This window comes from Taudactylus pleione, unplaced genomic scaffold (genome assembly GCF_031769625.1).
Source record: "Taudactylus pleione unplaced genomic scaffold, aTauple2 ptg000201l, whole genome shotgun sequence".
In the NCBI taxonomy this organism is placed as follows: Eukaryota; Metazoa; Chordata; class Amphibia; order Anura; family Myobatrachidae; genus Taudactylus; species Taudactylus pleione.
This window is the reverse complement of record NW_028284603.1, coordinates 805,001-830,761: the sequence shown is the minus strand read 5'-3', so window position 1 is coordinate 830,761 and position 25,761 is coordinate 805,001. Positions and strand designations below refer to the sequence as shown.

The window sequence follows — 25,761 nt, the reverse complement described above, 5'->3', positions numbered from 1 at the left end:
GTATTTTATGTTCAGTGTGTTTTTATGTTGACAAAATCTCTGGGTCTTAGGGGCCTATGTATCAAGCTGTTTTTTTACATAAAATTATGCAAAAAGTGCCGTTTCGCCATAATCTTATGTGTGGTTCCTATGTACTAAAAGCACAATGCAGGAGATGTCACAGAAATGTCCGGCAAAGTGCTAATTAGCGCTGCAGATTGCAGTCCCCATTATTATCAATGGGTATTACCATCTGACCTCTATGTACTAAATTCCAAAAAGCAAATATTTTTGGAGTGTGGCCCCGGTAGTTTACACGGGTTGGGTACGGGATGCCTTCATTCAGGATCCTTGCGGTCAGTATCCTAACCCATACATGCCTACCCTCCCGATTTTTCGGGTAACCCCCGCACCCCCGGAAGGGTAGGCATTTCTCCAACATTCTACCCACTTCCTAGCGAAGTGGGCAGAATGAGGAGAATTCCGGCGGCGATCGCGGGTCTCCGTGTAGGGGGCGGGGCTTAAGATGTAATTCTACATGAATCACGTTATTTGGCCCCGCCCCCTATGTAAATTCTAACCAATCGCAGCAATTTTACCGTGAGCAGGCGGGGCTTAATGACGTGAATCATCAGGCCCCACCCCCGTCACCCCCCTGCTGCTTCTCTTACCCGGGCTTCTCCCGGGAAGAGCTACTGAAAGGTAGGCAACTATGTCCTAACCAGGGCCGAAACTAGGTTTTTTTGTCACCCGGGGCAAGACAGTAATTTGGCGCCCCCCCTGGTAATTCCCCCATAGTAGTACCCCTTCCAGCAGTGTACCTATAGTAATGCCCCCTGAGGTATGACCCTGTAGTAATGCCCCTGTAGTAGTGCCCATATAGTAATGCCCCTGTAGCAGGGCCCATATAGTAATTCCCCCATTGTAATTCCCCTGTAGTAGTGCCATATAGTAATTCCCCCATTGTAATTCCTCTGTAGTAGTGCCCATTTAATAATGCCCCTGTAGTAGTGCCCATATAGTAGTGCCCCTGTAGTAGTGCCCAAATAGTAATTCCCCTGTAGTAGTGCCCATATAGTAATGCCCCTGTAGTAGTGCCCAAATAGTAATTCCCCTGTAGTAGTGCTCATATAGTAATGCCCCTGTAGTAGTGCCCCTGTAGTAGTGCCCATATAGTAAAGTAATGCCCCTGTAGTAGTGCCCAAATAGTAATGCCCCTGTAGTAGTGCCCAAAAAGTAATTCCCCTGTAGTAGTGCTCATATGGTAATGCCCCTGTAGTAGTGCCCATATGGTAATGCCCCTGTAGTAGTACCCATGTGGTAATGCCCGCATAGTAATGACCCTGTAGTGCCGCTTACATACAAAAAAAACCATTACTTACCTTAAACCCCGCTCCTACGTCCGCCACCGCCCGGCTGCTCCTCGGAACTATGGGAGTCTCCCATAGTGCCCATGGGGAGAGCCGGAAGCAGGAGTTCAGGAGAGAACACCAGTGTCCAGCTACCACGGCGCTGCAGGAAAGGAGCCGGGAGCCCGCTGGTAATAAAATCTCAGTGGGCGTCCGGCTTGGAGCCCCTTTGTGGCGCCAGGCTGGAGGACGCTGGCGGCAGATTGCAGCATTAAATAATATCTACAGTATATTGCAGCTAATGCTGGATACGCACCTGAGTGACAGATGATCACCCGCCCGCCCATCAGGCCAACCAATCCAATGTTTTGGTAAGTGTTATGCACAAACGATATTGTATATGCACGCACTTACCAATACACCGCACAATATGTCTGGCTACGGGAACCGGCAGTGACATCATTATCGGCGGTTTCCGGCGCAGCACATGGGTTGGTCGGCTGTACAGACAGCCAGATCTACCAAAATATATGCAGGGGAATGGGTATCAAATCTCGACCCCGGAAGCCCGACAGATGAAGATCCCGACGGAGGTGGTAAGTACCCTATCCCTCCACTCTCCCATCCTAACCCTCCCTTGGTAGTGCCTAACCCTAACCCCTCCCCGGTGGTGTTGTTGTTTGTCTGCCGAACAAATAAGGTATTGCTTAGTGTGTACCCGCAGAAGACTAGCTCTAGAAATTTGTTTTTATTTTAATATTGGTAAAGGGACTGATATATACCCTACCCGAGTACACAGCGCATCAGCCTGACCATTTATACATCACCCTGCACATCAGCGCTGTTATCTTCTAGATAGCAGCAGTGATAATGACAGGGGCGCATAGCACCCCTTCAGTTTTTAACTCCGAACCCCACTTTAATACACGGGTGAGAAGCGCTGATACCGTTTCTCCCCAATATGGGAGGTTCATACATCTACCCTCTGTCCCGGGCTACACCCTGACCCACCCCCGCTGTGTTTGGACCCACCCCCTCTCTATCCACTGCTCCGCCCCTTTCTTTGTTGCTCCTCCCCCTGGATGTTGTAGACAGGGCAGTCCGTACAGAATTATTATATGGATGGTGACCCAGAATCCCAGGAAGATTGCCTTTGAATCTTAGTATTGTGGCAGAAAACAACGTTCACCGTCATGCACTGCACGTATAATAGCAGCACTATACTGTCTCTCCTGTGAAACTATCCCCATGTACTGTGGAGTACGCTGCCACTATATAAATATATGTAATATAATAATAATAATGATAATATCGAGGTAAAGCACGTACGTGATGGACAAAGTAATTATACTGTAGGCACAATTATTATACAGGGAAAGATGTAATAATTGGTTTATGTTATGAGTTATACCCTATTGCAGAGCTTATATCCATGCTTGTGTCCAGATGGTTAAATCAAACTAACTGAGGTACTAATTAAGTCACCTGTGCTCAAGCATGGATATCCCTAAAACCTGGACTGTAATGGAGCCACCTCTACCCTAATGTATCACACAATACAATCAGCATAGTAGTATTGTGGCTCCCCCTAAAATAGAAATCTCACACACAAAGGAAACTTTGGTGGCCCCAGAAAAGCTAAAATGAGCCAGCTGAGGGCCCCAATAACCTGATAGTCTATGTGACACAGCAATATCCTAGGCATTTCATCCAGGTGAGCTGAAGGGATCGGTATGAATGACCGCCGGACTTATGCCTGGAGGTTCAAATCCCGACGCTGGAACACCAGCAGGAGTAAAAATCTCGAACGGTAAGTAGAGTAACTATCCCTAACCCTCTCACCCCCTAACTCTAACCCTCCCTTAGGGATGCCTAACCTTAACCTCCTCCCATAGTGCCTATCCCCTCCTGTCCCCACAGTCTAAACCTAACCCTCCCTTAGGGGTGCCTAACCTTAACCTCTTCCCATAGTGCCTAACTCTTCCCGTCCCCGCAGCCTAAACCTAACCCTCCCTTAGGGGTGCCTAACCTTAACCTCTTCCCATAGTGCCTAACTCTTCCCGTCCCCGCAGCCTAAACCTAACCCTCCCTTAGGGGTGCCTAACCTTAACTTCCTCCCCTAGTGCCTAACCCCTCCTGTCCCCACAGCCTAAACCTAAGCCTCCCTTAGGGGTGCCTAACCTTAACTTCCTCCCCTAGTGCCTAACCCCTCCTGTCCCCACAGCCTAAACCTAAGCCTCCCTTAGGGGTGCCTAACCTTAACTTCCTCCCCTAGTGCCTAACCCCTCCCATCTCCGCAGCCTAAACATAACCCTCCCTTAGGGGTGCCTAACCTTAACTTCCTCCCCTAGTGCCTAACCCCTCCCGTCCCTGCAGCCTAAACCTAACCCTCCCTTAGGGGTTCCTAACCTTAACCTCCTCCCCTAGTGCCTAACCCCTCCCGTCCCTGCAGCCTAAACATAACCCTTCCTTAGGGGTGCCTAACCTTAACCTCCTCCCATAGTGCCTAACCCCTCCCGTCCCCGCAGCCTAAACCTAACCCTCCCTTAGGGGTTTCTAACCTTAACCTCCTCCCCTAGTGCCTAACCCTTCCCATCCCCGCAGCCTAAACATAACCCTTCCTTAGGGGTGCCTAACCTTAACTTCCTCCCCTAGTGCCTAACCCGTCCCGTCCCCGCAGCCTAAACCTAACCCTCCCTTAGGGGTTCCTAACCTTAACTTCCTCCCCTAGTGCCTAACCCCTCCCGTCCCCGCAGCCTAAACCTAACCCTCCCTTAGGGGTTCCTAACCTTAACCTCCTCCCCTAGTGCCTAACCCCTCCCGTCCCCGCAGCCTAAACATAACCCTTCCTTAGGGGTGCCTAACCTTAACTTCCTCCCCTAGTGCCTAACCCCTCCCGTCCCCGCAGCCTAAACCTAACCCTCCCTTAGGGGTTCCTAACCTTAACCTCCTCCATTAGTGCCTAACTCCTCCCGTCCCCGCAGCCTAAACCTAACCCTCCCTTAGGGGTGCCTAACCTTAACCTCCTCCCATAGTGCCTAACCCCTCCCGTCCCCGCAGCCTAAACCTAACCCTCCCTTAGGGGTGCCTAACCTTAACCTCCTCCCATAGTGCCTAACCCGTCCCGTCCCCGCAGCCTAAACCTAACCCTCCCTTAGGGGTGCCTAACCTTAACTTCCTCCCCTAGTGCCTAACCCCTCCCGTCCCCGCAGCCTAAACCTAACCCTCCCTTAGGGGTGCCTAACCTTAACCTCCTCCCATAGTGCCTAACCCGTCCCGTCCCCGCAGCCTAAACCTAACCCTCCCTTAGGGGTGCCTAACCTTAACTTCCTCCCCTAGTGCCTAACCCCTCCCATCCCCGCAGCCTAAACATAACCCTTCCTTAGGGGTGCCTAACCCTAACCTCCTCCCCTAGTGCCTAACCCGTCCCGTCCCCGCAGCCTAAACCTAACCCTCCCTTAGGGGTGCCTAACCTTAACTTCCTCCCCTAGTGCCTAACCCCTCCCATCCCCGCAGCCTAAACCTAACCCTCCCTTAGGGGTGCCTAACCTTAACCTCCTCCCATAGTGCCTAACCCCTCCCGTCCCTGCAGCCTAAACATAACCCTTCCTTAGGGGTGCCTAACCTTAACCTCCTCCCATAGTGCCTAACCCCTCCCGTCCCCGCAGCCTAAACCTAACCCTCCCTTAGGGGTTTCTAACCTTAACCTCCTCCCCTAGTGCCTAACCCTTCCCATCCCCGCAGCCTAAACATAACCCTTCCTTAGGGGTGCCTAACCTTAACTTCCTCCCCTAGTGCCTAACCCTTCCCATCCCCGCAGCCTAAACATAACCCTTCCTTAGGGGTGCCTAACCTTAACTTCCTCCCCTAGTGCCTAACCCGTCCCGTCCCCGCAGCCTAAACCTAACCCTCCCTTAGGGGTGCCTAACCTTAACTTCCTCCCCTAGTGCCTAACCCCTCCCGTCCCCGCAGCCTAAACCTAACCCTCCCTTAGGGGTGCCTAACCTTAACCTCCTCCCATAGTGCCTAACCCGTCCCGTCCCCGCAGCCTAAACCTAACCCTCCCTTAGGGGTGCCTAACCTTAACTTCCTCCCCTAGTGCCTAACCCCTCCCATCCCCGCAGCCTAAACATAACCCTTCCTTAGGGGTGCCTAACCCTAACCTCCTCCCCTAGTGCCTAACCCCTCCCGTCCCCACAGCCTAAACATAACCCTCCCGGGGGTGCCTAACCCTTACCCCCATTTCCCCTAGCCTAGCCCTAACCCTCCCGGGGAGGTGCCTAACCCTAAGTCCCCCCCGGGAGCCCTAAAACCTAAACACGGCTGTCCGCGCCCGCCGCCCGGCTTACCTTCGTTCGATATGCCGGGCGTCAGGCTCCCGGTGTAGGGATAATGAAAGGCGTTGGGATTTCGACGCCCATCATTAGTACCCTCTCGGGACTGCACAGTCGGGAAGCCGGCGGTCGGCATTTCGACCGTCGGCTTCCTGACTGCATCCCGAGCTGAAGGCTCAGGTCAGCAAACACAGCTCCTCAGTATCACTGACACAGAGCTGGGCACATTCTAACCCATATACAAGAATAATAACAACCACTGGAGCAGGCTGTGGATAATGATGACATGCTGACATTATTATTATTATTATATGCTCTGGTCCCTGTTCCCAGGTGCACTGCTGCACTCTGCTGGACACCTAGGAGAACGCAGGTCCTGCCAGCTGCATCCGTTCCTACCCGCAGTTAATAGAAAGAACTACACATCCCGGCATTCTTGCTGGCAGATGGAGGTCACATGACGCGCTGCCACCAATCAATGGAGCTGTAGAATGAGGCTGTTGCACACAAAGGGCCCTAGTACTGCAGCAGGTAGGACTCAGTAGTGAGTTAGTGATGTGTGTGCTGGGCTCTCCCTGCTGCTGCTGGTAGTGCTGCTCCCCTGGCAGCAGGTGGGATGGGGAGGCAGAGTGTGATGTGTGTGCTGGGCTCTCCCTGCTGCTGGTACTGCTGCTCCCCTGGCAGCAGGTGGGGATGGGGAGGCAGAGTGTGATGTGTGTGCTGGGCTCTCCCTGCTGCTGCTGGTACTGCTGCTCCCTGGCAGCAGGTGGGATGGGGAGGCAGAGTGTGATGTGTGTGCTGGGCTCTCCCTGCTGCTGCTGGTAGTGCTGCTCCCCTGGCAGCAGGTGGGATGGGGAGGCAGAGTGTGATGTGTGTGCTGGGCTCTCCCTGCTGCTGGTACTGCTGCTCCCCTGGCAGCAGGTGGGATGGGGAGGCAGAGTGTGATGTGTGTGCTGGGCTCTCCCTGCTGCTGCTGGTACTGCTGCTCCCCTGGCAGCAGGTGGGATGGGGAGGCAGAGTGTGATGTGTGTGCTGGACTCTCCCTGCTGCTGCTGGTAGTGCTGCTCCCCTGGCAGCAGGTGGGGATGGGGAGGCAGAGTGTGATGTGTGTGCTGGGCTCTCCCTGCTGCTGGTAGTGCTGCTCCCCTGGCAGCAGGTGGGGATGGGGAGGCAGAGTGTGATGTGTGTGCTGGACTCTCCCTGCTGCTGCTGGTAGTGCTGCTCCCCTGGCAGCAGGTGGGATGGGGAGGCAGAGTGTGATGTGTGTGCTGGGCTCTCCCTGCTGCTGGTAGTGCTGTTCCCCTGGCAGCAGGTGGGATGGGGAGGCAGAGTGTGATGTGTGTGCTGGGCTCTCCCTGCTGCTGCTGGTAGTGCTGCTCCCCTGGCAGCAGGTGGGATGGGGAGGCAGAGTGTGATGTGTGTGCTGGGCTCTCCCTGCTGCTGGTACTGCTGCTCCCCTGGCAGCAGGTGGGGATGGGGAGGCAGAGTGTGATGTGTGTGCTGGGCTCTCCCTGCTGCTGCTGGTACTGCTGCTCCCTGGCAGCAGGTGGGATGGGGAGGCAGAGTGTGATGTGTGTGCTGGGCTCTCCCTGCTGCTGCTGGTAGTGCTGCTCCCCTGGCAGCAGGTGGGATGGGGAGGCAGAGTGTGATGTGTGTGCTGGGCTCTCCCTGCTGCTGGTACTGCTGCTCCCCTGGCAGCAGGTGGGATGGGGAGGCAGAGTGTGATGTGTGTGCTGGGCTCTCCCTGCTGCTGCTGGTACTGCTGCTCCCCTGGCAGCAGGTGGGATGGGGAGGCAGAGTGTGATGTGTGTGCTGGACTCTCCCTGCTGCTGCTGGTAGTGCTGCTCCCCTGGCAGCAGGTGGGATGGGGAGGCAGAGTGTGATGTGTGTGCTGGGCTCTCCCTGCTGCTGGTAGTGCTGTTCCCCTGGCAGCAGGTGGGATGGGGAGGCAGAGTGTGATGTGTGTGCTGGGCTCTCCCTGCTGCTGGTACTGCTGCTCCCCTGGCAGCAGGTGGGATGGGGAGGCAGAGTGTGATGTGTGTGCTGGGCTCTCCCTGCTGCTGGTAGTGCTGTTCCCCTGGCAGCAGGTGGGATGGGGAGGCAGAGTGTGATGTGTGTGCTGGGCTCTCCCTGCTGCTGCTGGTACTGCTGTTCCCCTGGCAGCAGGTGGGGATGGGGAGGCAGAGTGTGATGTGTGTGCTGGGCTCTCCCTGCTGCTGGTAGTGCTGCTCCCCTGGCAGCAGGTGGGGATGGGGAGGCAGAGTGTGATGTGTGTGCTGGGCTCTCCCTGCTGCTGCTGGTAGTGCTGCTCCCCTGGCAGCAGGTGGGGATGGGGAGGCAGAGTGTGATGTGTGTGCTGGGCTCTCCCTGCTGCTGGTACTGCTGCTCCCCTGGCAGCAGGTGGGGATGGGGAGGCAGAGTGTGATGTGTGTGCTGGGCTCTCCCTGATGCTGGTACTGTTCTCCTGGCAGCAGTTGGGGATGGGGAGGCAGAGTGTGATGTGTGTGCTGGGCTCTCCCTGCTGCTGCTGGTACTGCTGCTCCCCTGGCAGCAGGTGGGATGGGGAGGCAGAGTGTGATGTGTGTGCTGGACTCTCCCTGCTGCTGATAGTGCTGCTCCCCTGGCAGCAGGTGGGATGGGGAGGCAGAGTGTGATGTGTGTGCTGGGCTCTCCCTGCTGCTGGTAGTGCTGTTCCCCTGGCAGCAGGTGGGATGGGGAGGCAGAGTGTGATGTGTGTGCTGGGCTCTCCCTGCTGCTGGTACTGCTGCTCCCCTGGCAGCAGGTGGGATGAGGAGGCAGAGTGTGATGTGTGTGCTGGGCTCTCCCTGCTGCTGCTGGTAGTGCTGCTCCCCTGGCAGCAGGTGGGATGGGGAGGCAGAGTGTGATGTGTGTGCTGGGCTCTCCCTGCTGCTGGTACTGCTGCTCCCCTGGCAGCAGGTGGGATGGGGAGGCAGAGTGTGATGTGTGTGCTGGGCTCTCCCTGCTGCTGGTACTGCTGCTCCCCTGGCAGCAGGTGGGATGGGGAGGCAGAGTGTGATGTGTGTGCTGGGCTCTCCCTGCTGCTGGTAGTGCTGTTCCCCTGGCAGCAGGTGGGATGGGGAGGCAGAGTGTGATGTGTGTGCTGGGCTCTCCCTGCTGCTGCTGGTACTGCTGTTCCCCTGGCAGCAGGTGGGGATGGGGAGGCAGAGTGTGATGTGTGTGCTGGGCTCTCCCTGCTGCTGGTAGTGCTGCTCCCCTGGCAGCAGGTGGGGATGGGGAGGCAGAGTGTGATGTGTGTGCTGGGCTCTCCCTGCTGCTGCTGGTAGTGCTGCTCCCCTGGCAGCAGGTGGGGATGGGGAGGCAGAGTGTGATGTGTGTGCTGGGCTCTCCCTGCTGCTGGTACTGCTGCTCCCCTGGCAGCAGGTGGGGATGGGGAGGCAGAGTGTGATGTGTGTGCTGGGCTCTCCCTGATGCTGGTACTGTTCTCCTGGCAGCAGTTGGGGATGGGGAGGCAGAGTGTGATGTGTGTGCTGGGCTCTCCCTGCTGCTGCTGGTACTGCTGCTCCCCTGGCAGCAGGTGGGATGGGGAGGCAGAGTGTGATGTGTGTGCTGGACTCTCCCTGCTGCTGGTAGTGCTGCTCCCCTGGCAGCAGGTGGGATGGGGAGGCAGAGTGTGATGTGTGTGCTGGGCTCTCCCTGCTGCTGGTAGTGCTGTTCCCCTGGCAGCAGGTGGGATGGGGAGGCAGAGTGTGATGTGTGTGCTGGGCTCTCCCTGCTGCTGGTACTGCTGCTCCCCTGGCAGGAGGTGGGATGAGGAGGCAGAGTGTGATGTGTGTGCTGGGCTCTCCCTGCTGCTGCTGGTAGTGCTGCTCCCCTGGCAGCAGGTGGGATGGGGAGGCAGAGTGTGATGTGTGTGCTGGGCTCTCCCTGCTGCTGGTACTGCTGCTCCCCTGGCAGCAGGTGGGATGGGGAGGCAGAGTGTGATGTGTGTGCTGGGCTCTCCCTGCTGCTGGTACTGCTGCTCCCCTGGCAGCAGGTGGGATGGGGAGGCAGAGTGTGATGTGTGTGCTGGGCTCTCCCTGCTGCTGGTACTGCTGCTCCCCTGGCAGCAGGTGGGATGGGGAGGCAGAGTGTGATGTGTGTGCTGGGCTCTCCCTGCTGCTGGTAGTGCTGTTCCCCTGGCAGCAGGTGGGATGGGGAGGCAGAGTGTGATGTGTGTGCTGGGCTCTCCCTGCTGCTGCTGGTACTGCTGTTCCCCTGGCAGCAGGTGGGATGGGGAGGCAGAGTGTGATGTGTGTGCTGGGCTCTCCCTGCTGCTGGTACTGCTGCTCCCCTGGCAGCAGGTGGGATGGGGAGGCAGAGTGTGATGTGTGTGCTGGGCTCTCCCTGCTGCTGGTAGTGCTGTTCCCCTGGCAGCAGGTGGGATGGGGAGGCAGAGTGTGATGTGTGTGCTGGGCTCTCCCTGCTGCTGCTGGTACTGCTGTTCCCCTGGCAGCAGGTGGGGATGGGGAGGCAGAGTGTGATGTGTGTGCTGGGCTCTCCCTGCTGCTGGTAGTGCTGCTCCCCTGGCAGCAGGTGGGGATGGGGAGGCAGAGTGTGATGTGTGTGCTGGGCTCTCCCTGATGCTGGTACTGTTCTCCTGGCAGCAGGTGGGGATGGGGAGGCAGAGTGTGATGTGTGTGCTGGGCTCTCCCTGCTGCTGCTGGTACTGCTGCTCCCCTGGCAGCAGGTGGGATGGGGAGGCAGAGTGTGATGTGTGTGCTGGACTCTCCCTGCTGCTGGTAGTGCTGCTCCCCTGGCAGCAGGTGGGATGGGGAGGCAGAGTGTGATGTGTGTGCTGGGCTCTCCCTGCTGCTGGTAGTGCTGTTCCCCTGGCAGCAGGTGGGATGGGGAGGCAGAGTGTGATGTGTGTGCTGGGCTCTCCCTGCTGCTGGTACTGCTGCTCCCCTGGCAGCAGGTGGGATGAGGAGGCAGAGTGTGATGTGTGTGCTGGGCTCTCCCTGCTGCTGCTGGTAGTGCTGCTCCCCTGGCAGCAGGTGGGATGGGGAGGCAGAGTGTGATGTGTGTGCTGGGCTCTCCCTGCTGCTGGTACTGCTGCTCCCCTGGCAGCAGGTGGGATGGGGAGGCAGAGTGTGATGTGTGTGCTGGGCTCTCCCTGCTGCTGGTACTGCTGCTCCCCTGGCAGCAGGTGGGATGGGGAGGCAGAGTGTGATGTGTGTGCTGGGCTCTCCCTGCTGCTGGTACTGCTGCTCCCCTGGCAGCAGGTGGGATGGGGAGGCAGAGTGTGATGTGTGTGCTGGGCTCTCCCTGCTGCTGGTAGTGCTGTTCCCCTGGCAGCAGGTGGGATGGGGAGGCAGAGTGTGATGTGTGTGCTGGGCTCTCCCTGCTGCTGCTGGTACTGCTGTTCCCCTGGCAGCAGGTGGGGATGGGGAGGCAGAGTGTGATGTGTGTGCTGGGCTCTCCCTGCTGCTGGTAGTGCTGTTCCCCTGGCAGTAGGTGGTATGGGGAGGCAGAGTGTGATGTGTGTGCTGGGCTCTCCCTGCTGCTGCTGGTACTGCTGCTCCCCTGGCAGCAGGTGGGATGGGGAGGCAGAGTGTGATGTGTGTGCTGGGCTCTCCCTGCTGCTGGTACTGTTCTCCTGGCAGCAGGTGGGGATGAGGAGGCAGAGTGTGATGTGTGTGCTGGGCTATCCCTGCTGCTGCTGGTACTGCTGCTGCCCTGGCAGCAGGTGGGATGGGGAGGCAGAGTGTGATGTGTGTGCTGGGCTCTCCCTGCTGCTGGTAGTGCTGTTCCCCTGGCAGCAGGTGGGATGGGGAGGCAGAGTGTGATGTGTGTGCTGGGCTCTCCCTGCTGCTGGTAGTGCTGTTCCCCTGGCAGCAGGTGGGATGGGGAGGCAGAGTGTGATGTGTGTGCTGGGCTCTCCCTGCTGCTGGTACTGCTGCTCCCCTGGCAGCAGGTGGGATGAGGAGGCAGAGTGTGATGTGTGTGCTGGGCTCTCCCTGCTGCTGCTGGTAGTGCTGCTCCCCTGGCAGCAGGTGGGGATGGGGAGGCAGAGTGTGATGTGTGTGCTGGGCTCTCCCTGCTGCTGGTAGTGCTGTTCCCCTGGCAGCAGGTGGGATGGGGAGGCAGAGTGTGATGTGTGTGCTGGGCTCTCCCTGCTGCTGCTGGTACTGGTGCTCCCCTGGCAGCAGGTGGGGATGGGGAGGCAGAGTGTGATGTGTGTGCTGGACTCTCCCTGCTGCTGGTAGTGCTGCTCCCCTGGCAGCAGGTGGGATGGGGAGGCAGAGTGTGATGTGTGTGCTGGGCTCTTCCCTGCTGCTGGTACTGCTGCTCCCCTGGCAGCAGGTGGGATGAGGAGGCAGAGTGTGATGTGTGTGCTGGGCTCTCCCTGCTGCTGCTGGTACTGCTGCTCCCCTGGCAGCAGGTGGGATGGGGAGGCAGAGTGTGATGTGTGTGCTGGGCTCTCCCTGCTGCTGGTAGTGCTGCTCCCCTGGCAGCAGGTGGGATGGGGAGGCAGAGTGTGATGTGTGTGCTGGGCTCTCCCTGCTGCTGCTGGTACTGCTGCTCCCCTGGCAGCAGGTGGGGATGGGGAGGCAGAGTGTGATGTGTGTGCTGGGCTCTCCCTGCTGCTGGTAGTGCTGTTCCCCTGGCAGCAGGTGGGGATGGGGAGGCAGAGTGTGATGTGTGTGCTGGGCTCTCCCTGCTGCTGCTGCTGATACTGCTGCAGCAGGTGGGGATGAGGAGGCAGAGTGTGATGTATGTGCTGGGCTCTCCCTGCTGCTGGTATTGCTGCTCCCCTGGCAGCAGGTGGGATGGGGAGTCAGAGTGTGATGTGTGTGCTGGGCTCTCCCTGCTGCTGCTGGTACTGCTGCTCCCCTGGCAGCAGGTGGGGATGGGGAGGCAGAGTGTGATGTGTGTGCTGGGCTCTCCCTGCTGCTGGTAGTGCTGTTCCCCTGGCAGCAGGTGGGGATGGGGAGGCAGAGTGTGATGTGTGTGCTGGGCTCTCCCTGCTGCTGCTGCTGGTACTGCTGCAGCAGGTGGGGATGAGGAGGCAGAGTGTGATGTGTGTGCTGGGCTCTCCCTGCTGCTGCTGGTAGTGCTGCTCCCCTGGCAGCAGGTGGGGATGGGGAGGCTGAGGCTGGATGTCTGTGCACAGGCTGGATACAAATAGCATTACTGGGTTATGTATCTGCATTATGTGTCCCACTCCCCCTCTATGTCTCTCAGTAGGGACCATTTACAGTGTATCTAGGCCCTCATTCAGAGCCGCTCGCTAGCGGCCGTACGCTCGTTCTGAGCGATGTTCGCACATCTGCGCATGCGTATGGTTTTTAGTACGCATGCGCGAACCAGTCAGTGCGGCCGAAAATCGTTTGTACGCTATATAGCGAATGCCTGCTATTTTGAGTGACAGAATGAGGCGTATGTGGGTGGTAACAAGGGAAGGTGCTTGAAAACGGGGGAGTGGAATTCGAACGCAGGCGTGCTTAAAGGTCAAAACGGGCGTTTTAAGGGAGTGCATAATTAATCCAGCAGCGTCATTGACCACGTCACTTGGTTTTTTTTAACTCAGAACTGCTCGCAAAATAGCGGTTGAAAAAACCAACCACAAGAATAGCGAGCAGTTCATACGCTGTACGATGTACTCGATTAATCTAATAAATAGCGGACATGACGTATGGTGCGAGCGGCCAGTGGGCGTTTTTATCAAATAAACGAGCGTATGTTTTGCTCGCTCGTTCAGACTTAGAGGTGTGAACAGACTACAATTTGCGAACGGATCATTTGAATAGCCACCCCTTGTTTTTGAACGAACGACCGCAAATAGCGAACGGCTCTGAATCAGGCCCTAAGTATTTACATAAGTAGTTTATTAATTGTAAGTATTTACATAGTTTATCTATCTATCCAGGGGCTCCGTCACGGGCCCCCTCCTCTCCGTTCGGCAGCCGGCAGTGCACTGAGCTGTGTGCGGCCAGCGGCAGAGTTATAGACTCTGGGTACTAGAGTGTGCCCAGAGTCTATGGCGCATTCGTAGGTCACCGGGAAAATGGAGGCGATGGCCATTTTACCTGTACTGTGCATGCACAAACAACGGGAAAATGGACGCCGCGGCCATTTTCCAGACGTTTTAACAGCGCCGGTCCCCCGTGCTGACGTGGTACTCCGGAGAGGTAAGTATATTATGGGTGCAGGGTGTGCGGTGCGGGGCACCCCTGGACCCAGGAGCCCGTGTGCCCTGCACACATTATAGATACGCCCCTGTATCTATCTATCTCATATCTAACTATCTACTATATCTATCTCATATCTGACTATCTAATATCTATTTGCCTGTCTATCTATCTATCTATCTATCTCATAGCTATCTACCTATCACATATCTTCTCATATCTATCTGTCTCATATCTATCTATCATATATCTATCTCATCTAACTATCTATCTACTATATCTATCTCATATCTATCTCTCTATCTCATATCTATCTATCACATATCCATCTATCTCATTTCTAACTATCTATCTACTATATCTATCTCATATCTGTCTATCTATCGCCTATCTATATCATATCTATATCTATCTATCACATATCTATCTCTCTATCTCATATCTAACTATCGACATCTATCTATCTATCTATCTCATATCTATCTATCTATCATATATCTATCTCATATCTAACTATCTCATATCTACCTATCTACTATATATATCTCATATCTATCTATCTCCTATCTATCTATCTATCTATCTATCACATATCTAACTACTATATATATATCAAATCTAACTACTATATTTATCTCATATCTATCTATCTCATATCTATCTCATATCTATTTGCCTATCTATCTATCTCATATCTATCTATCATATATCTATCTCATATCTAACTATCTCATATCTACCTATCTACTATATCTATCTCATATCTATCTATCTATCTATCTATCTATCTATCTATCTATCTATCACATATCTAACTATCTACTATATATATATCAAATCTAACTACTATATTTATCTCATATCTATCTATCTCATATCTACCTATCTATCACATATCTGTCTATCTCATATCTAACTATCTACTATATCTATATCATATCTAACTACTATATTTATCTCATCTATCTATCTCATATCTAACTATCACATATCTGTCTATCTCATATCTAATTATCTACTATATCTATATCATATCTGACTATCTAATATCTATTTGCCTGTCTATCTATCTATCTATCTCATAGCTATCTACCTATCACATATCTTCTCATATCTATCTGTCTCATATCTATCTATCATATATCTATCTCATCTAACTATCTATCTACTATATCTATCTCATATCTATCTCTCTATCTCATATCTATCTATCACATATCCATCTATCTCATTTCTAACTATCTATCTACTATATCTATCTCATATCTGTCTATCTATCGCCTATCTATATCATATCTATATCTATCTATCACATATCTATCTCTCTATCTCATATCTAACTATCGACATCTATCTATCTATCTATCTCATATCTATCTATCATATCTATCTCATATCTAACTATCTCATATCTACCTATCTACTATATATATCTCATATCTATCTATCTCCTATCTATCTATCTATCACATATCTAACTACTATATTTATCTCATATCTATCTATCTCATATCTATCTCATATCTATTTGCCTATCTATCTATCTCATATCTATCTATCATATATCTATCTCATATCTAACTATCTCATATCTACCTATCTACTATATCTATCTCATATCTATCTATCTATCTATCTATCTATCTACTATATATATATCAAATCTAACTACTATATTTATCTCATATCTATCTATCTCATATCTACCTATCTATCACATATCTGTCTATCTCATATCTAACTATCTACTATATCTATATCATATCTAACTACTATATTTATCTCATCTATCTATCTCATATCTAACTATCAACTATATCTATCTATCTCATATCTGTCTATCACATATCTGTCTATCTCATATCTAACTATCTACTATATCTATATCATATCTAACTACTATATTTATCTCATCTATCTATCTCATATCTAACTATCGACTATATCTATCTCATATCTATCTCGTATGTAACTATTGACTATATCTATCTATCTATCTCTTATCTAACTATCGCCTACATGTATCTCATATCTGTCTCTCATATCTATTTGCCTATCTATCACATATCTCTCTCTCTCATATCTATCGACTATATCTATCTCATATCTGTCTATCTCATATCTATTTGCCTATCTATCTATCTATCTCACATATCTGTCTATCTCATATCTATCTATCTAATATCTAACTATCGACTATATCTATCTCATATCTATTTGCCTATCGATTGATCTATCTATCTGTCTCATACTGTATCTATATCTATCACATATCTTTCTCATATTTATCTATCACATATCTATCTATCTCATATCTATATCATATATGTCTATCTTTGTATCTCATATCTATCTATCTATCTCATGTCTATCGATCTTTCCATCTCTTATCTATCTATCTGTCTATCTCGTATCCTATTTATCTATCTCATATCTACAGTGCATCCGGAAAGTATTCACACCGCGTCACTTTTTCCACATTTTGTTATGTTACAGCCTTATTCCAAAATGGAATAAATAAATTTTTGTCCTCAAAATTCTACACACAATACCCCATAATGACAACGTGTAAAAAGTTTTTTTGCAAATTTACTAAACAAAAAAAACTAAGACATCACATGTACGTAAGTAATCACAACATTTGCTCAATACTTTGTTGATGCACCTTTGGCAGCAATTACAGCCTCAATTCTTTTGGAATATGATGCCACAAGCTTGGCACACCTATCTTTGGGCAGTTTCGCCCATTCCTCTTTGCAGCACCTCTCAAGCTCCATCAGGTTGGATGGGAAGCGTCGGTGCACAGCCATTTTCAGATCTCTCCAGAGATGTTCAATCGCATTCAAGTCTGGGCTCTGGCCGGGCCACTCAAGGACATTCACAGAGTTGTCCTGAAGCCACTCCTTTGATATCTTGGCTGTGTGCTTAGGGTCGTTGTCCTGCTGAAAGATGAACCGTCGCCCCAGTCTGAGGTCAAGAGCAGGTTTTCATCCAGGATATCTCTGTACATTGCTGCATTCATCTTTCCCTCTATCCTGACTAGTCTCCCAGTTCCTGCCGCTGAAAAACATCCCCACAGCATGATGCTGCCACCACCATGTTTCACTGTAGGGATGGTATTGGCCTGGTGATGAGCGGTGCCTGATTTCCTCCAATCATAATGCCTGGCATTCACACCAAAGAGTTCAATCTTTGTCTCATCATGGTCTGAGAATCCTTCAGGTGCATTTTGGCAAATTCCAGGCGGACTGCCATGTGCTTTTTACTAAGGAGTGGCTTCCGTCTGGCCACTCTACCATACAGGCCTGATTGGTGGATTGCTGCAGAAATGGTTGTCCTTCTGGAAGGTTCTCCTCTCTCCACAGAGGAATGCTGTAGCTCTGACAGAGTGACCATCGGGTTCTTGGTCACCTCCCTGTGTCTAGGGCCCTTCTCCCACGATCACTCAGTTTAGACGGCCGGCCAACTCTAGCAAGAGTCCTGGTGGTTCCGAACTTCTTCCATTTACGGGTGATGGAGGCCACTGTGCTCAATGGGACCTTCAAAGCAGCAGATATTTTTCTGTACCCTTCCCCAGATTTGTGCCTCGAGACAATCCTATCTTGGAGGTCTACAGACAATACCTTGGACTTCATGCTTTGTTTGTGCTCTGACATGCACTGTCAAGTGTGGGACTTTATATAGACAGGTGTATGCCTTTCAAAATCATATCCAATCATCTGATTTTACCACAGATGGACTCAAATTAAGCTGTAGGAACATCTCAAGGATGATCAGTGGAAACAGGATGCAACTACGATCAATTTTGAGCTTGATGGCAAAAACCGTGAATACTTATGTACATGTGATTTCTTAATGTTTTTTTTTTTTAATTCAATTTGCAAAAATCTCAAAAAAACATTTTACATGTTGTCATTATGGGGTGTTGTGTGTAGAATTTTGAGGACAAAAATGAATTTATTCCATTTTAGAATAAGACTGTAACATAACAAAATGTTGAAAAAGTGACGCGCTGTGAATACTTTCCGGATGCACTGTATTTCTCTATCTATCTATCTATCTATCCCAGGGATGAGGAACCTCAGGGGCTGTATAAGGCCCCCGTCATCATTTGGTCTGGCCTTCTGAGCTTTTTTCTGCTAGCCTCATCTGGTTAGTAGGGTGCCTAGAATGGCACCCTGCAGCCAGAATCTATGCAGCAGTGCCGCCTGGAGCATCCTTAGGACGCTTCAGACAGTTACACCGCTGTCCTTACAGCTCCCCGAAGCATCCTCAGGATGCTCTGGGCATTGCTATAATCACCGGCGATTGTGGCCTCGCCCATGTATGACATCACATGGAGGGGGCGTGGCCTGCACTGGGCCCGCAAATAGTGTTATATATATCCTGGCCCTCGGCAGAAAAAAGGTCGCTCCAGGTGGCACTACTGCATAGATTCTGGCTGCATGGTGCCATTCTAGGCACCCTGTTAGCCAGAGGAGGCTAGCAGAAAAAAGCTCTGAGTACCAGACCAAATGATTCTGGGGGCCTTTTATGGCCCCCGGGCCTGAGGTTCCCCATCCCTGTACTGTATCTATCTATCTCATATATATATATATATCATTTATTTATCACATATATGTCTATCATATCTATCTCATATCTAACTATTTATCTATCTATCTTGTAGTTCGGCAGACTAAACGCCGCCGGTCTATATCCCGACTGTGGAAGCCCGACATGGGACTTAAGATAGGCGTCAAAATACCGATGCCTATATTAATCCTGACGACTAAATGCCGAAGGACGCCAGACCGAACAATGTAAGTCGCGGCGTCTTTAGCAGTTAGCGCGGGGGGTGGGGTAGGTTTAGGCATCCCCAGGGGACCTTAGGGTTAGGCACCCCCCCTGGGAGGGTTAGGGTTAGGCATGGGGGTGGGGGGGTTAAGCGCCACTGGGGGGGAGGTTTGGGTTAGGCAACCCCCAGGAGGGTTAAGTTTAGGGTGCGGGAAAGGGGGGTTAGGGTTAGGCACCACCCCAGGAGTTTTAGGGTTAGGCATCCCCAGGTGAGGATTAGGGTTAGGTGGGGGAGAAGGGAAGGGTTAGGTGATTAACCTGCAACGTCGGGATTCTCCTGCTGTCGGGCTTCCACTGACGGTATTTCATCCGGCGACTATTAAGCCGCCAGGATTTCATAACTAGTCCCCAGTATGGATTCCTGTACAGTATAACTACTCCTTAGTATCTAACCTTTGGGGGATTTGGGGGAATTGTTTTATGTGCACATTGCCCCTATCTAAAGTGGCGGGAGTTGCGTGACCAGCCCTGTTCTCAGATCCAAAATGCACGGGATTAGCCGCAAAAGTACCGGTTAAGGCGCCCAAAAGTCGAGTGCGCTGCTGTTAAGGTGCCCAAAGGCACAGGCGTGCAGGCCTCCTCTCTTCATGCGTGTGAGTGCCACATGCACAGTAAATCACGAAATGTGAGTCGTTGCTCATGTGCCTTGCCCCAGTACCTATTCATGTTTAGGAGAGCAGAGGCCTCATGAGGATAGAGTAGCATCGCCAGGGCAACCCACATTGTGTTATGATGTCATGTTCAGTCCCTATGGTGACCTATGGGTATATATAGGACACTAAGGTGGACCTGCATCATGCCTCCTAAAGAGTGGAGAAATTGCCCATAGGCACCAATCGGCGTAGAGGTAGCATTTATCCAGTACATTCTATAGGTAATGATGGGTATAAACTAATTGGTTGCTAAGAGTAACTTCTCCACTTCTCCTCTTTAGAAGGATTGGTATGATTGCCCCCAAACTTGTTGGCCTAGATCCTGAGAATTCCCTCCAACATAAGTAAAATGAGAAGTTATACTGTGCCCATTGCCAGGTGCCCACTGTCCTAATCGTTTCTCTTTAACGTGAACAGCCTCGGTCAGTATGTGTAACTGGGGGTGACTTTCTTTCAGAGCGATCGCAGGACACCTCGGGGACAGCAGATGGTGGAGATGACCCGAGACAAGAAACACGTGACAGAGAGGATCTTACATCATGCCATAGACATGATCTTCCTGCTGACGGGAGCGGTGAGATGCGCTGGAGATAATGTCTGTGACCTCGCCACGTTCTGGAGTATTTGTTTTTTTTAATTTCTAGAGTTTAATTGAGGCAATTAGCTGTCAGTGTGATAAGTGCCTCTGGCTTCGGTATGAGCATAGCATGCTGGGAGTTGTAGTCCGATGACGATTAGAGAGTCGCTCTGTATTTATGTGCATGTATCTGATCACTTTTGTGGCACCATCTTAACACCGTTCTGCAAATAAAAGACTGAAGGAACCGCTCAGTTTCTCTGGGGTTACATCATTTGGTAAAAAAAATAAAGATCAGGACAACATTGGCGTGACCTCAAGTTTGCTAAGGCCATAACCTTCACCCCGTGCTGGCATTAGGGTAACAAATAAAACAAAACAGCTGTACAGATCTGTGCCCACTGACCTAGACTCCTGAAAGTATACTTAATTCCATAGGTGTTAAAAAAAAAGAGACTGTCCAGTGAAAATTGGGACACATGGGAGCTAAAAACCTTTCTTATAATCACTGAATATGGGTTAGTTGTGTACCCACTTACTGAATCCTGAAGCAATGTTGGCACCTGGGATATACTGGACACCGGGTGCGGTTCAGGCCTCTTCAGTCCATAAATGGGGTAATTTGAAGTAGTGTTACTGTTAGACCCCTGAAGGAGATACAATGTATGATCCCTGAGTGGTTACGTATTCAATCGTCTTCATCAAGGGAGGGAATTGAGATCGTCCCCAGGGCTGGTTGTGTTTCATGAAGACGTATTGAGCTCCCTGTGCTTGGTATAGAGGACCTTACTATCGTCTCCTGCCGGGAACCATTGGATGAAGGTGTAGACACTGATGGACCTGTTCTGTAGAGAATGGAGATGAGACCACTGTGTAGCCCTCGCTGAGGTTCTGTGTTTGCTTTTTGTTTGTTTTTTTTATGTCAGGATTATTTAGCCATGAAGAGAAACGGGGAGCAGGTCCAAGAACATTTCTCCAAGAGCCAGAAGACGGAGCGTCCAGGTGACATACAGGAGAAGACGGACGTGTCCACGCTGATGTTGGAGAAGATAGTGGAACATGCCTCCATTATCATCCATCTGCTGACTGGAGACGTACGTTGGAAATTGTCACAATAGAACAGATTCGTGAAAGGTAGTCTGTAGGCCTTGGCCAACTTGTAGCAGAAATACATGTTCCCTGGGATTTCTAACCATGAACTAAGTTATATATATATATATATAGATATATATAATCTCCTTATTCATCTTTGCTGCAGTCCCGCTGAAAAGCCCCTCTCGGCGCGCCAGGTCCTGTGAGACTCTGCTAGCGCCGGGCTTCTCTTTTGAGTCTTTTTAGCTAAAATGTGACTAGAATGCAGCAGGAGACTGCGCCGATCAGTTTGCTATGTGCCACTTGTATGTCTGTGTGTGACCGAGTCTCTGAATCTGTATACAAAGTGCTGCAATGTAGCGGCCGAAGCCTTCTTCATTCCAACTTCCTTTGTGCCCCATATACAGACTCGGGAGCACAGAGCCGGCCCTAGGCACAATGTTGTCTGGTGCCCCCTAGTGAGTGAGTGTGTATATATATATATATATAGATTATATTCTGTATATGGTATATACATACATACATATATATATGTATATGACCAGCCACAAGGATATAGGTATATTTGATACTGTATTGCTTTGAAAAAGCACATTAAAACACTGCAGATTACCGGAGCATCTTGTACATTTATTTCATTTATGAGCCAGCTACAGGTCAACTACTTCGGAGGGCACCAGGCAAGTATATATACTGTACCAGATCCATCGAGTGCTGGATCTCTCTCTCTCTCTGAAATGTGGCCATCTTAGGTCCTGCTTTAGCCAGAATGAGCTTCTATGCAGAAATTCATTCTCACCTGACCCAGGGACCGGCTCTTTGCGAGCGCCTCTGAAATAGTACCTGATTCTATATTATGTGGTGCTATGCATACAGGCCATCGGCTATAAGCACTGATTCTATATTATGTGGTGCTATGTATACAGGCCATCGGCTATAAGCACTGATTCTATATTATGTGGTGCTATGTATACAGGCCATCGGCTATAAGCACTGATTCTATATTATGTGGGGCTATGCATACAGGCCATCGGCTATAAGCACAGAAACTATATTATGTGGTGCTATGTATACAGGCCATCGGCTATAAGCGCTGATTCTATATTATGTGGTGCTATGTATACAGGCCATCGGCTATAAGCACTGATTCTATATTATGTGCTGCTATGTATACAGGCCATCGGCTATAAGCGCTGATTCTATATTATGTGGTGCTATGCATACAGGCCATCGGCTATAAGCACTGATTCTATATTATGTGGTGCTATGTATACATCTGCTATAAGCACTGATTCTATATTATGTGGTGCTATGTATACATCTGCTATAAGCACTGATTCTATATTATGTGGTGCTATGTATACATCTGCTATAAGCACTGATTCTATATTATGTGGTGCTATGTATACATCTGCTATAAGCACTGATTCTATATTATGTGGTGCTATACATACAGGCCATCGGCTATAAGCACAGATACTATATTATGTGGTGCTATGTATACAGGCCATCGGCTATAAGCACTGATGCTATATTATGTGGGGCTATGTATACAGGCCATCGGCTATAAGCACTGATTCTATATTATGCGGTGCTATGTATACAGGCCATCGGCTATAAGCACTGATTCTATATTATGTGGTGCTATGTATACAGGCCATCGGCTATAAGCATTGATTCTATATTATGTGGCGCTATGTATACAGGCCATCGGCTATAAGCACTGATTCTATATTATGTGGTGCTATGCATACAGGCCATCGGCTATAAGCACTGATGCTGTATTATATGGTGCTATGTATACAGGCCATCGGCTATAAGCACTGATTCTATATTATGTGGTGCTATGTATACAGGCCATCGGCTATAAGCACTGATTCTATATTATGTGGTGCTATGTATACATCGGCTATAAGCACTGATTCTATATTATGTGGTGCTATGTATACAGGCCATTGGCTATAAGCAATGATTCTATATTATGTGGTGCTATGTATACAGGCCATCGGCTATAAGCACTGATTCTATATTATGTGGTGCTATGCATACAGGCCATCGGCTATAAGCACAGATACTATATTATGTGGTGCTATGTATACAGGCCATCGGCTATAAGCACTGATTCTATATTATGTGGTGCTATACATACAGGCCATCGGCTATAAGCACTGATTCTATATTATGCGGTGCTATGTATACAGGCCATCGGCTATAAGCACTGATACTATATTATGTGGTGCTATGTATACAGGCCATCGGCTTTAAGCACTGATTCTATATTATGTGGTGCTATGTATACAGGCCATCGGCTATAAGCACTGATACGATATTATGTGGTGCTATGTATACAGGCCATCGGCTATAAGCACTGATTCTATATTATGCGGTGCTATGTATACAGGCCATCGGCTATAAGCACTGATTCTATATTATGTGGTGCTATGCATACAGGCCATCGGCTATAAGCACTGATACTATATTATGTGGTGCTATGTATACAGGCCATCGGCTATAAGCACTGATACTATATTATGTGGTGCTATGCATACAGGCCATCGGCTATAAGCACAGATACTATATTATGTAGTGCTATACATACAGGCCATCGGCTATAAGCACTGATTCTATATTATGCGGTGCTATGTATACAGGCCATCGGCTATAAGCACTGATTCTATATTATGTGGTGCTATGTATACAGGCCATCGGCTATAAGCACAGATACGATATTATGTGGTGCTATGCATACAGGCCATCGGCTATAAGCACAGATACTATATTATGCGGTGCTATGTATACAGGCCATCGGCTATAAGCACTGATTCTATATTATGCGGTGCTATGTATACAGGCCATCGGCTATAAGCACAGATACTATATTATGTGGTGCTATGTATACAGGCCATCGGCTACAAGCACTGATTCTATATTATGTGGTGCTATGTATACAGGCCATCGGCTATAAGCACTGATTCTATATTATGTGGTGCTATGCATACAGGCCATCGGCTATAAGCACTGATGCTGTATTATATGGTGCTATGTATACAGGCCATCGGCTATAAGCACTGATTCTATATTATTTGGTGCTATGTATACAGGCCATCGGCTATAAGCACTGATTCTATATTATGTGGTGCTATGTATACATCGGCTATAAGCACTGATTCTATATTATGTGGTGCTATGTATACAGGCCATCGGCTATAAGCACTGATTCTATATTATGTGGTGCTATGTATACAGGCCATCGGCTATAAGCACTGATTCTATATTATGTGGTGCTATGCATACAGGCCATCGGCTATAAGCACAGATACTATATTATGTGGTGCTATGTATACAGGCCATCGGCTATAAGCACAGATACTATATTATGTGGTGCTATACATACAGGCCATCGGCTATAAGCACTGATTCTATATTATGCGGTGCTATGTATACAGGCCATCGGCTATAAGCACTGATACTATATTATGTGGTGCTATGTATACAGGCCATCGGCTATAAGCACTGATTCTATATTATGTGGTGCTATGTATACAGGCCATCGGCTATAAGCACAGATACGATATTATGTGGTGCTATGCATACAGGCCATCGGCTATAAGCACAGATACTATATTATGTGGTGCTATGTATACAGGCCATCGGCTATAAGCACTGATGCTGTATTATATGGTGCTATGTATACAGGCCATCGGCTATAAGCACTGATACTATATTATGTGGTGCTATGTATACAGGCCATCGGCTATAAGCACTGATTCTATATTATGTGGTGCTATGTATACAGGCCATCGGCTATAAGCACTGATTCTATATTATGTGGTGCTATGCATACAGGCCATCGGCTATAAGCACTGATTCTATATTATGTGGGGCTATGCATACAGGCCATCGGCTATAAGAACTGATTCTATATTATGCGGTGCTATGTATACAGGCCATCGGCTATAAGCACTGATTCTATATTATGTGGTGCCATGTATACAGGCCATCGGCTATAAGCACTGATACTATATTATGTGGTGCTATGTATACAGGCCATCGGCTATAAGCACAGATACGATATTATGTGGTGCTATGCATACAGGCCATCGGCTAAAAGCACAGATACTATATTATGTGGTGCTATGTATACAGGCCATCGGCTATAAGCACTGATTCTATATTATGTGGGGCTATGTATACAGGCCATCGGCTATAAGCACTGATTCTATATTATGCGGTGCTATGTATACAGGCCATCGGCTATAAGCACAGATACTATATTATGTGGTGCTATACATACAGGCCATCGGCTATAAGCACTGATTCTATATTATGTGGGGCTATGTATACAGGCCATCGGCTATAAGCACTGATTCTATATTATGTGGTGCTATGTATACATGCCATCGGCTATAAGCACTGATTCTATATTATGCGGTGCTATGTATACAGGCCATCGGCTATAAGCACTGATTCTATATTATGTGGTGCTATGTATACAGGCCATCGGCTATAAGCACAGATACTATATTATATGGTGCTATGTATACAGGCCATCGGCTATAAGCACAGATACTATATTATATGGTGCTATGTATACAGGCCATCGGCTATAAGCACTGATTCTATATTATGTGGTGCTATGTATACAGGCCATCGGCTATAAGCACTGATTCTATATAATGTGGTGCTATGTATACATCGGCTATAAGCACTGATTCTATATTATGTGGTGCTATGTATACAGGCCATCGGCTATAAGCACTGATTCTATATTATGTGGTGCTATGTATA

The 25,761-nt window shown here is 49.7% G+C and overlaps 1 protein-coding gene across 2 annotated transcripts in view; it reads left to right on the top strand.

The window, feature by feature from the left end:
• The first annotated feature begins 6,108 nt into the window (after positions 1 to 6,108).
• The window catches only part of LOC148518147 (uncharacterized), a 28,785-nt gene continuing 9,132 nt past the window's right edge, over positions 6,109 to 25,761 (top strand). Inside the window, exons 1-4 of one of the 2 annotated variants that reach the window (XM_088477467.1) lie at positions 6,122 to 6,193; positions 18,485 to 18,617; positions 19,762 to 19,878; positions 20,808 to 20,975. In XM_088477467.1, coding sequence (XP_088333593.1) covers positions 18,591 to 18,617; positions 19,762 to 19,878; positions 20,808 to 20,975 — 312 coding nt within the window. In that variant the 5' untranslated portion in view covers positions 6,122 to 6,193; positions 18,485 to 18,590. Of the gene's footprint in view, positions 6,194 to 18,484; positions 18,618 to 19,761; positions 19,879 to 20,807; positions 20,976 to 25,761 lie in introns of both variants that reach the window. The other variant, XM_088477468.1, reaches the window with a different exon arrangement.